The 15,707-nt window shown below is 36.4% G+C and overlaps 1 protein-coding gene across 1 annotated transcript in view; it reads left to right on the top strand.

The window, feature by feature from the left end:
* The window catches only part of cse1l (CSE1 chromosome segregation 1-like (yeast)), a 227,024-nt gene that overhangs the window by 162,336 nt on the left and 48,981 nt on the right, over nucleotides 1-15,707 (top strand). Inside the window, exons 6-13 of the mRNA XM_039734891.1 lie at nucleotides 5,039-5,129; nucleotides 5,259-5,366; nucleotides 5,756-5,848; nucleotides 14,054-14,221; nucleotides 14,319-14,448; nucleotides 14,538-14,603; nucleotides 14,691-14,893; nucleotides 14,973-15,057. Of these exons, the coding sequence (XP_039590825.1) occupies nucleotides 5,039-5,129; nucleotides 5,259-5,366; nucleotides 5,756-5,848; nucleotides 14,054-14,221; nucleotides 14,319-14,448; nucleotides 14,538-14,603; nucleotides 14,691-14,893; nucleotides 14,973-15,057 (944 nt within the window). The remainder of the gene's footprint in view (nucleotides 1-5,038; nucleotides 5,130-5,258; nucleotides 5,367-5,755; nucleotides 5,849-14,053; nucleotides 14,222-14,318; nucleotides 14,449-14,537; nucleotides 14,604-14,690; nucleotides 14,894-14,972; nucleotides 15,058-15,707) is intronic.

Raw genomic sequence — 15,707 nt, 5'->3', positions numbered from 1 at the left:
TCAAGCAATAAATAACCGTAGCTATGTAAAATTTTTCAATACCTCTTCTCTGAACACATTTCTTTTTAAATTAATTTTTGGTTTATTATTCCTATTAAGTATAGAATAACACATCACACAGTCATATTGGGCTACTCGGCACAATAATCGCAGACCAGTTACATTTATATGATCACTTCATCAATTTTTTCTGTAGTCCAGAAATACTGGATATGTGAGGCACCACCTATTTTGTCCACTTCCTTCTATAAGAGGCTGTTTAAGGTGATGTTTCACTCTGATCAGCTCCTGTTCTGAGCTCTAAAATTTTCTTCCTTAATATTGATAATCTGATGTAGAACTATCACTCTAAACCACCTCACTGTGTGTTCTTTTGTCTCCCCACTGCCCACTTGAGTCTCTCTGATTTGTCATCTGCAATCAACGACATGGACTTTTTAAAAGCTTTGCAGACCTGATAAGCATTGTGGCATTTATTTTTTTATGTTTTACATATCTAAACTCATAAATCCCTACATAATAAGCAACAAGATAGAAATGCAGACATAATTTATATATTCTAGATAGAAATAAATCACAAAAAACATGTTTTGTTCAAGCATTGTTTTCAAAGGCAGTACTCAATGTGCACATATAAGAATAGAGACACTTAAAGTGTAGAAAAGTTTACATATTACATTTATTTGGTCAGTGTCGGTAATTTACAAATTCTCTTCTCTGCTTAGCAGGGTGCATTTCTCTGCCTTTCATTACTGTTTGAAATGGAATGCTTTTGTTTGGCAATCGCTCACATATAGCTAACAACGAACACATTCTGTATGCTGTAGGGTTTGCGTCGTGCATAGTCCGTGAAGTCAGATTAGTATAATAGTTATTTAAGAAGCTAGCCTATCTACCTTAATGCAGCGGTGATGTTTTTCCGGGTTAGGCACCTGAAAGACAATATTTTATTAATAGAATTGTGATTATACATAAGTATAAAGGTAAACTGTTGTTAAATACTGTTAAAACTAAAAATCCTTATTGTATGAATAGAACAGTGGTATATATCTGTTCTCGTGCTCTCTTTCATTAGTAAATTGCCAAAGTTGCTTTCCAGCACAAAAGAAATGTTTATACAGTTATCAGAACCCCATATATTCAACATTCCTTGAAAATTTCATGCATCTAGTATTAACAGTTTAAAAGTTTTGATTTGCTTGATTTTTTTGTAGCAATCATTTTTTTCAATAAATTTAGGGCCTCATCCTCTTTGTCAAATTCTATCTTAGAAACTAAGGTACAAGCCTAAAATTTGTCATACTTGTTTATGAGTGCAACATTATTTCTATAAACTGTTTGGCAAAATGGAGATGCTTTGTCAGGAAGCCTCTGTTGGTTACACATTGATTGACCCCTTTTTCCTACATTTATGATGCAGAAGAAAATATTGGTGCCCATCCACTTTTTTTTTTTGTCTTTTATACAAACAAAATTTTCTGTGAATAGTTATCTCTGATTAAAGTATTTGGCATCTTCCATCCATTGCAGAATGCTCTTTGAGGTATGTTTTTTTTTTGTTGTTTTTTTAGACCATTATTCAGTCTTGTATTTTATTATTACATTGCAGTGTAATCAGTTCAGTTCAGATGAATTATGTGCTGAAAATACAGTAAAGCTTGTATATGCTCTTTTCACTATATTTTCACTCTTTGGGAATATGGTTCTGTAGGATGTGTGAAATAAAACAATGTAATGGGTGTGGATTGTTGTCATCTCCCCCCAACAATGGCCACAGAAAGCAGACAAACAAGTATGATGTGCATCCTTATTTTGAGATAATAGTACCAAGTGTCTCTAGTAAAATAATTATTTCTAGTTTTCTTTCGTTATCACAAGAATACCTCATAAGCACTTAAGGCATATTTTCTTGAACCAAAACCTATGCCACTTCAAAGTGGACGTATTTGGTAGGGTTTAAGGCTTTTTCTATCACTTATGGACCCGTGTAACCTAGAGCCCAAATGTATACTGTAAAAACAAAGTTTTTTTTTATTTATTAAAAATGCTTCACTTTAGAACACAATTTCAAGTGGTAAATTAATAAATTCCATGATTGTGAAGAAATGATTTTGACTTAAAGGCCTAACCTATCCTTTAAATTGTTCACTATCTAGCAACATTTTACATTGCAAATCATAAGACAGTAGCAACAGCTCAGCAAGGATAAGTGATAGCTGTGTGGTACTTAGGAACTCATTTTGTTATGTGTGAAAGGTGTTTTTAGGTATGACCTAATGTGTAAACGGAAGTTAAGTTGCACTATTTAACCAAACATTTCAAAATTAGTGACTTGTATTTACAGTAAATGCATAACATAAATTTTGTATTCCACATGTATTTGAGAGCTTTCATCTAGAAACTACAGCTTCTTCCATAAATAATTCATTCAAAGGCATAAGCACTTTGTTTTAGGTGGCACTAAGAGATGCTTGTGTATGTGTGTGTGTGTGTGTGAGAGACTGGATTGTTGGTGCTTTTGGATACATGTTACTGTATTCGTATGGGCGGGTTTGGTTCCGATTATCAGTATCCACACACAACTCTGTGTAGCATGTGAATGTTCTGCACATTTTAATTGTTGCTCTAATAAAAGTTGCCTTGGCTTCAAAAACTCAAACACAAATTTAATACTTGCCGTGTGAACAGATGCGTTTTTCACATCCTCACTAACTACTTATCTTTAACTATGTACTACTTAGCTTAAAAGAGTGGTTTGCTTCAAAGGATTATGACCTGAAACGCATGAGTGTTCTTTCCAATTTGTATACATTAAAACATATAAACTAAATCAATTTTGTTTAATAGTGAACACATAGAGCAGCTCATATTGTCATGGCTGTTACATTCAGAGGATGAATGTGAAGCCTTCACTCATTTATTAGAGATATTGTGCTGTGTTAAAAATTTATTTTTCTAACTAGTTAATTCAAGTTTAGGGTCCAAGTTTAAATAATTACAACTTGCACTGGAGTGTGTTTCCTTTGAGATTACACATTTTATTTCTGAACTAATGAAATAATTGGATAAATATGAAAATAACATAAAAAGCATTTTTGCCTTCAGAGATTGATTTTTTTAACTTCGCTTAAACCATGCAATATTTTTAAATAAGTGTAATACCTACAATCCTACACTGAAATTTAAGCTCTATATAATCCAAGTGGGAATCCTAGAATGAATTGTTTAATTTCACTATGCATTTTCTTCCGCACCATGTGTGTCTTGTGTAATTGAATTTAGCACCTGTACCTTTTAATCTCCCTAAATGTGCCGGACTCTTAAAGATTCTTCATAATGTTAATAGTAGTGTGGGGGGTTGTGGTAGAGGATAATGACGTGGGGCCAGAGCAAACTTGGGACAATTGTCTTTTGATGATCACAAATATAGGAGCTCGGTGTAAAGCCAGAGTGTTGGTGGTTCAAAAACATGCATAAATCAATGTTCTTGTCTAAACTAGTACTAAAAGCGTTTTTATGAATACCAGCAGCAACACATGCTTGCTAGCACATTATGCAGAAATAAATGTCATGAAAAATTAAAGTAAAAGTAAAGAAAGTCTTTTCTTCTTTTAGTCATTTTTAAATTTCTTTTTCGTTAACACAGCTGATTTTTTTTTTTCTTTTTCTTTTCCTTTTTCTCCTCTTTTCAGTAGCCTCCTTAGTTTTATGTTTACTGCTGGGAAAATGAGCCCTAATTGTTGAAAGTTTCAATTGTGTGTAACAAAAACCTGTAAATACCAAAACGTCATCATAGATGTAGTAGGAAAGGTTTATGTAATGGCCACTGCTGTAGTAATGCATATTTAGTACACATACTGTGTGTGATGCGTTTTACAACTGTCACCAACACACAGCCCAGCATCACAATTATTACAGCAGAACAGTTTTTTTGTGCATTTGTAATATTTTCTGTTGCTTACACGAGAGAATAGAATGTCAGTGCTTGCTCCTCACAAGAGTCTTGCCCATTATGCAATTGTTAAGTACAACAGTCCAAGGCTTAGTGACTTCCACATTTATCCTGGCACTAATTTTGTCACGTGCTGTATTTTGAACATTGCTTAGGAGGCTAACCTTTTTTCTTGTCTTGTTTGATCAGTTATTTTCTCCTCAAAAATCCCCCCCACCCCCCAAAGGCCTCCTCAAAGCTTCTCACACAATGATAAACCTTCACAGGACCAAATTCATCCGGCAAATCACAGTGGTTGAATCATACAGTCCCATTTGCTTCAATTTCATAATCTTTGTGAACATCTGTTATAGGAATGGCAAAAGTATGAATACTTTCAGTACCAGTCGATACCAACAGTCCGAAAACATAACATTACTTGCTTTTTTTAGTGTATTGATGATGGTCAGGTTCTGTGTTTATGCTTGACTGCAAGTAGATGAACTACTTAAAAGGCACAGTAATATTTGAGATAAACATGAATTAATACCACATATAAAAATATCTCACATTAGTTATAATACAGCACCGCGTTGGCATGTCAAAAGAAAAATAGGCCAATTGACATTGTTTTCACTACCGCTTGATTCAAATAATGGTTTAGTTTCAGTTTGTTCTAAAATTGGTTTTACAGTGTTTTGTTTACATGCCATTGTTGAGGGTGGTGCATCACTCACAAATACTGATTAATTACCATAGAGTAGAAGAATGCATAGGAAAATTCAAACGTTTTTTTTTCTTTGCAGTTTTATTTCATCTTTAAAACGGCAGCAAAATACTGTCTGTACTATCAGTTAACCCAAGTCACACTTGGGATTAACCATATTTACATAGTATTCCGGGCCTGAAGGATGCTCGGAGTTGACAAGAAAAACTAGTGTTAAAGTAAGCATATGATATAGTTACAGAAGTGTGTGTGTGTGTTTACATTTTTTATACAAGTCTTTGCATATATTACTATTTTAAAACTTCTTTAAAAGCAAAATTCAGTATAGAACATATTAATGATATTCTCTGAGCACTGCCTTCACTTTTATGTGTTTTCAGGTACCGCCATGAGTTTAAATCAAATGAGCTTTGGGCAGAAATAAAATTAGTCCTAGATACTTTTGCCGGGCCTTTGACAGAGTTATTTAAGGTTAGTACTTTGAAATGTGAACTATATTTTAGGCTTGTTGGAAATGTCTGGTTTCAGAATTTGTATGTACTTAAACTGAGATCCTGCATTTTGAGAATTATCTTTTTATAATATTGTATTTCTTCTCAGGCTACAATTGAACTTTGTCAGACCCATGCCAATGATGTTAATGCTTTAAAGGTTCTTTTCTCTTCATTGACACTTATTTCTAAACTCTTCTACAGTCTTAATTTTCAGGTATGATTAGTATTTACTTCTGTGTACTATTTTTAGTTATATAGTCATGCTAATATGATAGTTATCTGTAGCCTGTCAGAAAGCTACAAAATGTTTTACATTTTCTTTCTTAATGCTTCAAATGGGGAAAAATGTTAAAGATTGAATTAGAAATGCAATTTGTCCTTTACATTTTATGGGTGTGCAGGCATTAAAATATTAACGCTTAATACTTTTATCACTGTTTTGCACATGTCATTGAAAATTGATTGGTCTTAGGTTTCTTGTTCTTTAGATATTTAATTACTTTATTTCTCTATATACAGTATGTAGACTTTATTGATCTTGTGATTGGGAAGAGAAACAAATGTTTGAATTTTTTATTCTCTAAATATTTTGTTCATATATAGGATCTTCCAGAGTTTTTTGAGGATAACATGGAAACCTGGATGACAAATTTTCATAATTTGCTGACTTTGGATAACAAACTTTTACAGACAGATGTAAGGCTCTTTATTAACTCTCTTAACTTAATGTAATTTTTAGCTCTTTTCAGCTGTTTTAAATGGCCTTAACATACTCATGTCACTCAGGGTTTCAAAACAAAGGGCAGGCATTTATTCTTCTGAATATTCTGCAGGAGGAGTTATGTTGTGTGCATAAATTCAAACATACTCTTTGAGTGTTATTTTTATTATCTAAGCTTTCAGACATTGTAAAAGTAAAGAATCTGTCATAATCAACAGCAAAATAATTTTCCAGAGTGGATATGCTTAATTTTACTGTTTTGAAGTGCTTTGAGAAAAAATTTGTTTTTAAACTGTTATTGTTTTCAAATTAACATAAGCCTTTCCATTGTTTAATCAACACAGTTGTTCTATGTATGTAAACTGCGTAGTGTAAAAACACAATGTTTCAGTATCTCTACCATAAAAGTGCAGTTGAGCTAGTAAAACCAAATTGTTCTTTAATCTGATGCAATTCAGATTTAAAAAATTATATACAGATGTATGTCAGATCTGCTTTGTAAACAATATAAAAGCTATTTTGAACAGAATTCTTTGTTTTAAACCAGTGAAACCAGAGCAAAAAACATTTTTACAAGGGGTGTTCAAATATAAACAGGAGTTTATGAGCTACACATTATTTATTCAGTACAATGAGTCGACTTACACACTAGTTTTCTATGTAGTCTCCTGCCACTGCAGTACACTTGTTCCAGCGTTCAGGAAGCTTCTTAATCCCAGATTTCATTTCTGTTCCATGTCTGCAATGATTTGTGTAAATATAGAATGTCAGAGGAAATGTAAGGGAAGAAATGCTGAACGCATGGCTAAAAAAGAAAATTTTTTCATAAGTTCTAGCAATAACATCATTTTGGCGTGAAGTGTAGAATGTGTGAAGACTGAAGCCTAAATACCCTATAAACACTTTCAGAAAAGTGGTAACAAAGTATGATTTTATTCAAGAATAGTTATTGGAAAGGGTTTATTCACATCTAATCTTTCTCTATTTTTGCGAGGTTTTGAAAATTATATTTTAGGTCTGATAAAGGAAACTTGAAGAGCTTGTCTCAGGAATCAAGGCAAATAAAGTGTATTTAGTTTAGGGGTGTCACAGTACCATTTTTTTATAATTATTATTTGATGCTGATACTAGTGCAATTTCACAATACTTGAAAACTATTTGATACCACAACAAAAACAAATATCCCTTTTTCTGGCTTTTCAATTAAAAGTAACTCCATTATTCAGGCGTACAGTATTGTCTTTTTATGTAATAGACAGAAGTGTGAGAACAAGTCACTCTTTCTCAAGTAGCAAGTAAGTCTCAAGTTGGTTCAGGGGATTTTGGGACCAGGGTTCCTCCAGTCCCGAATTTAATATAAATATGTCTAATAAGTATTTCATAAATAATGCATATTTTATGTGTGGTGAGAATAGAGATCCATCCAACCTTCCATATACGTAAACCTGCTTATCCAGAGGAAGGTTGCAAGGCAGATAAAGTCTTATCACATCAATATTAGGGCGCAAAGCAGGAATAACACCTTGACAGGATGCCAATCCATCTCAGGTTAAACACACACACCCCTGGACCAATTTCAACAATGCCAAATAACATAATCTGCATATCCTTGGATTAATTATTAATCACTATACATATACAGCAAATGTTATGAAATAAACCAAGAAGAAAGAAAAAACAATATATAAATTAATGAAATATTTTAAAAATATCCTATATATAAGATCAGTGATAGCTTAAGATGGAATACTTAATTACTTAATTAATGTTAGCATTTACTCCTCCGGGTGGAATTGAATCGCATAGTGTGGGGGAGGAACGATCTCCTCAGTCTGTCAGTGGAGCAAGACAGTGACAAAAGTCTGTCACTGAAGCTACTCCTCTGCCTGGAGATGACACTGTTCAGTGGATTATTCATGATTGACAGGAGTTTGCTTAATGCCCATCGCTCTGCCACAGATGTTAAACTGTCCAACTTTACTCCTACAATAGAGCCTGCCTTCTTAACAAGTTTGTCCAGGCATGAGGTGTCTTTCATCTTTATGCTGCCACCCCAGCACACCACCGCGTAGAAGAGGGCACTCGCCACAACCGTCTGGTAGAACATCTGCAGCATCTTACTGCAGATGTTGAAGGATGCCAACCTTCTCAGAAAGTATAGTCTGCTCTGACCTTTCTTACATAGAGCATCAGTATTGGCAGTCCAGTCCAATTTGTCATCCAGCTGCACTCCCAGATATTTATAGGTCTGCACCCTCTGCACACAGTCACCTCTGATGATCACAGGGTCCATGAGGGGCCTAGGTCTCCTAAAATCCACCACCAGCTCCTTGGTCTTGCTGGTGTTAAGGTGCAAGTGGTTTGAGTCGCACCATTTAACAAAGTCTTTGATTAACTTTCTGTACTCCTCCTGATGCAGCCCACAATAGCAGTGTCGTCAGCGAACTTTTGCACGTGGCAGGACTCCCAAGTCATATTGGAAGTCTGATGTATATAGATTGAACAGGACCGAGAAAGTACAGTCCCCTGCGCCCCTGTATTGCTGAACACAATGTCAGACCTGCAGTTCCCAAGACGCACATATTGAGGTCTGTCTGTAAGATAGTCCACAATCCATGCCACCAGGTGTGAGTCTACTCCCATCTCAGTCAGCTTGTCTCTAAGGAGCAGAGGTTGGATGGTGTTGAAGGCCTAGAGAAGTCCAAAACATAATTCTTACAGCACCACTGCCTCTGTCCAGGTGCGAGAGGGATCGGTGTAGCATATAGATGATGGCATCCTCCGCTCCCACCTTCTCCTGGTATGCGAACTGCAGAGGGTCGAGGGGGTGGCGGACCTGTGGCCTCAGGTGGTGAAGCAGCAGCCGCTCCATGGTCTTCATCAGATGTGACGTCAGAGCAACAGGCCGGAAGTCATTCAGCTCACTAGGACGTGATACCTTTGGGACAGGGTGATACAAGATGTTTTCCAAAGCCTTGGGACTCTCCCCTGTTCCAGGCTCAGGTTGAAGATCCAGTACAAAACTCCCCAGTTCCAACGCACAGGCCTTCAGCAGTCGTGGCGATACACCATCTGGACCCGCTGCTTTGCTGGCACAAAGTCTTTTCAGCTCTCTGCTCACATGGGCTGCTGTAATTGTGGGTGGGGATGTCTCACCTATGCTGGTATCAGCAGAAGGATGGTTGGAGGATGCAGTACTCGAGGTGAGAGTGGGTTACTGTGATCAAACCTATTAAAGAAGTTGTTCATTTGGTTTGCTCTCTCCACGCCTGTCTCGATGGCGGCACCCGCTCGAGCTGCAGCCAGTGATAATCTTCATCCCATCCCACACTTCCTTCATGCTGTTGTTCTGCAACTTCTGCTCCAGCTTTCTCCTGTACTGCTCTTTCGCGCCCTGAGCTGGACTCGAGTTCCTTCTGCACGCTTGAGCTCATGCTGATCACCACCTTTAAAAGCCCTTTTCTTCTGGTTCAAAAGGCCCTTGATGTCACTTGTAACCCATGGCTTGTTGTTAGCATAGCAGCATACTGTTCTTACTGGAACTACAATGTCCATACAGAAGTTGATGTAATCAGTTGTGCATTCAACAGCCTCTTCAATGTTCTCACTATGTGACCCAAGCAATATATCCCAGTCTGTAGTTCCAAAGCAGTCTCTCAGAGCCTGCTCTGCCTCAGGGACCACTTCCTGAATGAGCGTGTAGTTGTAGGTAGCGCCTCACTCTTGGTTTGTATTGAGGCTGAAGCAGAACCAGGTTATGATCTGCTTTCCCAAGCGCAGGCAGCGGGGTGGCGCTGTATGCGCCTTTAACACTTGCATACAGTAGGTCGATAGTCCTATTTCCCGAGTGTTACAATCCACATACTGGGAGAAGGCAGGTAATGTTTTGTCCAGCGTTACATGGTTAAAGTCTCCAGCGATTAGCACAAGTGCCTCAGGGTGCTGCGTTTGTAACTTAGCAACTGCGGAATGGATGATGTCACTCGCCATCTCGCTCGCTTGAGGGGGGATGTAAACAATAACAACAATCACGTGTCCAAACTCTCTGGGCAAGTAATAGGGGCGCAGACTTACGGCCAACAGTTCGATGTTCCTGCAGCAAGTGGAGATTTTAACGTTTACATGTCCTGAGTTGCACCACTTTGTATTGACATAGAGAGCGAGTACTCTTCCTTTGTTCTTTCCACAGGTACTTGCGTCTCTGTCCACTCTAACTGTGCTAAACCCGGTAGCTCCACGTTAGCATCTGGGACGGTAGTCGTTAGCCACGTTTCACTAAAAGACAGCAAGCTGCATTCTCTGTAGGTTCTGACATTTTTACCAGCACAGCCAGTTCGTCGATCTTATTTGGTAGTGAGTTTACATTTCCCAGGATCACAGAAGGCACCGACGGTTTATAACGCCATTTTCTCTCAAGTTGTCTCGATTTAATCTTATCTTTTATCTTTGCGCCGGCTCGGCTGCCCCGATATCGTCTTCTTACCTCGTCAGGTAAATAAGGAACCACACCGGCATAAGCATTTCTTCTCAGTGCTTTAAGCTGACTACTTGAATAGGCGATTCTCGGAGTGTAAAAATCCATGTCAATTAGTTAAAATAGTAAAATGTGTCCAGGGAGCAATTCCACATAAAAGAAAGTGGTAGAAGTGATCAGTGAAATAGAGATAAACAGAGATAAAAAGGTAAAAAGATAAAATCATATACGGAGCTGCTGGAAAGGCTGCCACTTGGATGCGGCTCCGGAAATCATCAGTAATGATGTGTGGTGATGAGACATGGGCAGTAAAGGGAGTACAGGGGAAGAATTTAGATATGGCAAAAATGAGAATGTGTAGAGTTACAATAAAGGACAGAATAAGAAATGAGACAATCGGAGGTGCAGCAAAAGTGGGAGAGTTTTCTAAGAAACTACAGAAAAGTAGATTGAAGTGGTGTGGGCATGTGATGAGAAAGGACAATGAATATGTGACCGAAATAGTGATATATTTAGAAGTACAGAGAAAGAGAAAGTGAGGTGTACCAAAGTGAAGGTGGATGGATAAGGAAAAAAAATCTAAATGGAAAGGTTTGACTGGGGAGGAAGTGCAGCACCAAACTGTATTTAGAAGGCTGATCAAGCACATGGACACCACATAGTAGTGGGAAATGATGAAGAAGAATGGAACAATTAAGGACAGTGCATGTAAATATAACAGTCATACATATATATATGTTCTTAAAATATAAAATGTGCATAATGTGTAATATGTACGTAATATATATATATATATATACAGGTATTTGAATTTTGCAAATACCCAGTTGAAGTTAAAAATTTCAAAATAAAAATAAAGACACAGCTTAGTAGATATGGGTTGTGTAAGAAATTTAAAAAAATGACCAACCTCTGACAAGTACAGTGAGGGTGAATGGGGCCCATGGGTCTTAGTAGTATTAAAGCCTTGACTGTGTGTGTATGTGTATATAATATATAATGTAAAAATTATGGACAATATTACATGTTTTCCATTGCATCTCTCACTCCACATAAAGTTTGTTAAAATGGTGTACTTGTTACCCTTTTTTCCCCCATTTTAAAATTTACTTCATTATTTATTTCTTTATATTTCTAAGCCTTTTATAAATTCTAATGTTTTTCTTTTATCTATCTATCTATCTATCTATTACTGTTTGTTTTAATATGCAGTGTGTGATCATTTATTTCCACTTATTACTGTAATTCTTTGTTTTATTCAATCTTTATCCTCATCACATATAAAATTAGTGTTTTTTATTTATATTATGCTTATTAGAAACACATTTAAGCTGGTGGTGTGTTTTTTTTTTATGTATAATCTTGCACTTCAGCAGCAATCCACAACATTAGCTGGTATTTTTCTGAGGGCTCTGGTGTAATATAGTTAAGGATTTTTTTTTGTCATCCCTGACTTCTTGGGTAGCCAAAAATAAAAATGCAGCAAATGGTAACTTCAAGAGTAACAGTAAGAAAATTAATCATTTTTATGCATTTTAGTAAAATACAAAGCATTTTTCCCCACTGAGTACTGAGGGGAGTATTAGGAGACGCTATCTCTTGCCAAATAGCTGTTCACTAACGTGTCACAGTCTTGTGCATGCAACAGATGCAGATGTAATAAATTATATGTAAAAAGCATCAAATCAACAGTGGGAATCTGTAAAGTTAAACTGGCTTTTATTACACAATTACCAACTTGTGGTTTAGCTGTTATATATCCTTTGTTCGCTAATACTAATTATTGCATAAACCAAATTTACTGTTCATAACACTGTAGTTTTTGTAATTAAAGATGATAATCCTTGGGTGAAGGTTTTCAGCCCTTTCTGCCTGCCTCCTTTTGAATACTGGCATGTAGATGAGTTTGGCTTAGGGCAGGGGTGGGCAGATTCAGTCGTGGAGGGCCGCAGTGGCTGCAGGTTTTTGCTTCAACCCAATTGCTTAATAAGAAGCACTTATTGCTCAAGTAACACTTGTGAAACCAGTTCTACGACTGAAAATGTGAGAAAGCACAATAATGGTATATTTACTAGTCAGCCTACACAATCTTACAAATTCTGATGCAGTTCTGATTTATTTCATGAAAAGTATGAAGTGGACACTAAAATGTGCACTAGATACTAAGTATAAAGGAAACCTAATGTTCACCAATAATATTTGTTTTGTGTTTTGATTTCATCTCATTATAGACCAGCTCTTCAGCAAAAGGCAATGTCAATATTCCCTCATAATATCCAGAAAGGTTTTTAATCTGATATTAGGTGTTTGGGGGTGAGAGAGAAAATGTTAATAAGCAAAATTTGGAATACACTGTCTGTACAAGTGTTCAGTTTGTATATTTTACTAATTCACATAAGTGGATAAACAGTGTGGGGAAAAACTGTTTCCTAATTAGGACACAACTACCTTAAAATTGGCTTTTACCAGTGAATCAATAAAATAACCTGCCCCATTTTCTGGATAAAAACCTGTTTTTCTTTTAAGGAAGCAAAAGCTGTGTCACACCAGTCAGACAACACCTACAAAAATGTTATCCCTCAGAAATTCCAACATAGACAGTAAGACTTAGGAAAAGCCGAGAGGAGGCCACTGATGACTTTAAAGGAGTTGCAGAGTTTAGTACTTGAGACAGGAGTAAAAGTGTACCAGTCGGCCATATTGTGCGCTTTGAGTAACACTATTCTGTATTGGAGGGTAACACAAAATAAACCATTATTTTGAAATAATAAAGTACCATGCAAGGCAATTTTGTTTCAGGTACAATGCCCAGACAACTTTGGAGGGCGTCAAAGACAAAAGCATTAATGTGCTACAATACTCAAAGTCTAGATCTTGATCCACTTGAGAATCGGTAGCATTATTTGTAAACTGTGTATTTCATGGACCAAGCTAACTTGTTCAAATTGGAGATATTTTACCTGACAGAATGGGCCAAAACCACTTCTGAGCAGTGTAAAATTTGCAATTTAAAAACCTCAAATATTAGTGTGGAGAACACTTCTGCAAGACTCTTGTGGTTGAAGGTTCGAGGGAAACAGCAGACCGACACTGATCAGAAGAAAAATATAACAGTTTCTTTATTAATTCTTGTTGAGCAGAGAGACTCTTTGCAGGTCCTGTCAGCTAGTGCTGTGACAATAACCAGCAAAAAGCCCAAATTAGCGGGGGGTGAGTTCATTTTTATAACAGACTTCAGTCATGCTTAGCATGAGACAAGATTACACAATATTTTTGGGTTCAGTACTATGCCCAAGGGTTACATCATTTGGTTCAAAATAATAAAGCAGAAGTGAAAGTACCTGTTTGCTGCTTATTAGACAAAACATGCAGACGTTCTGTTCTTTATAGAACAGACTAAAAGTTCAGTAGTTTTCTTAAAAATGTTGCAAGTTACTTTTTAGCTTACATGTATTTAGCAGAGGCAGTTTAAACAATAGTTCATTGAGTATTTGTACATTAATACATATAATATTATAGCTTAATAAAAAAATTTTTCTTTCTCACTCTGTATAAGGAAAAATGAATTAATGACTTTCTAATAGTATCTTGTACAGTCTCCTCTAAGTCTAATGCTTTGTGTTATAACAAATAGACCTAAATGTTTGAACTCTGATATTGATTATTTGACTGCTTATACGACCATAACTTATTTAATTTCTAATAGGATGAGGAGGAGGCTGGACTCCTGGAATTGCTAAAATCTCAAATCTGTGATAATGCTGCCCTTTATGCACAGAAATATGATGAGGAATTTCAGCCATTTTTGCCTCAGTTTGTTACTGCCATTTGGAACTTATTGGTCACTACAGGTCAGGAAGTGAAATATGATTTGGTAAGAGTCACCAGAACTTACAGTTGCTTTTCTTGGTTTTTGCTGCAAATATTTCTAATGATAAACTTTTCAACACATTTGATTATGCTTGTTTCAGCTTGTAAGCAATGCTATTCAGTTTCTGGCCTCTGTATGTGAAAGGCCGCACTACAAACAACTATTTGAAGATCAGAATACACTAACTAGTATCTGTGAGAAAGTGATTGTCCCAAACATGGAGTTCAGAAGTAAGTGGGCATTGAACAGAAAATCCCTGTATTTGTATACGTATAGAAATAAATGCTTTAAAAAAGCTGTTTACTTTTGCTCTGTATAGCTGCGGATGAAGAAGCATTTGAAGATAACTCTGAAGAATATATTAGAAGAGATCTGGAAGGGTCAGGTATGAAATAGGAGTCATAATAATACATCCATCTTCAACTCTGGCAAAAGCTGCTTCATAATTTTTTTTTTTTTTTTTGGGGGGAAGACATTGATACACGTCGACGGGCAGCTTGTGACCTAGTCAGAGGGCTTTGCAAATTCTTTGAGGAGCCAGTGACTGGCATATTCTCTGGCTATGTAAATTCAATGCTGACAGAGTACTCCAAGAATCCTTCTATAAACTGGAAACACAAAGATGCAGCCATTTACTTGGTTACTTCCTTGGCATCTAAAGCGCAGACACAAAAGGTACCATCACTCCATCTGATTGGTTTGTTTGATTTTTTGTCTTATGGAGCCATTCTTATTCATTCTTTTGTGTTCTTAGCATGGTATAACTCAAGCCAATGAACTAGTGAACATTACAGAGTTCTTCGTAAATCACATACTTCCAGATCTCAAATCTTCAAATGGTAATTTTTTTTTTCTATTCATTGTGACCAGAAAAATACCATATAGCATACAAGTTTACTTGTCTCAGTAAAAATATTTGAAATTGAATATCTAATTAGAATATAAAAGAGAAACAAAAACTGAAAAATGTATTGCAGTATTATATGTCAAACAACTGCTAATGAGAAAAAATGCATTTTTTATCAACAAACTCCACTGAGAATGACATAACTAATCTAATTAATCTTGAGTTTTACTCTAAAGGTGAAGTTAAGAAAAAGTGCTAGGGAAAACAGCAATGATAAGATTTGAAGCCAGTTAAATGTTTGTTTCATAAACCACATGTCTTTTGCCTAGTAATAATTAATATTTAGTTATCGTTTATTGTGTGCTTGGTGTGTGGGTGTGTTTGTGTGTGTCCTGCGGTGGGTTGGCACCCTGCCCGGGATTGGTTCCTGCCTTGTGCCCTGTGTTGGCTGGGATTGGCTCCAGCAGACCCCTGTGACCCTGTGTTCGGATTCAGTGGGTTGGAAAATGGATGGATGTTCATGTTAGTTGTCATTTGGCATTGGAGATGATTAACTGCTCACCAAGACAAGTGATTCTTACAGTGTTTGCTTTTAGTGCAGTACTGGTGTCATTAATAATTTATACATTTTGCCAATATGAT

The sequence above is a fragment of the Polypterus senegalus genome, chromosome 14 (genome assembly GCF_016835505.1).
Source record: "Polypterus senegalus isolate Bchr_013 chromosome 14, ASM1683550v1, whole genome shotgun sequence".
Taxonomy (NCBI): Eukaryota; Metazoa; Chordata; class Cladistia; order Polypteriformes; family Polypteridae; genus Polypterus; species Polypterus senegalus.
This window is presented reverse-complemented; position numbering and strand designations above follow the sequence as displayed.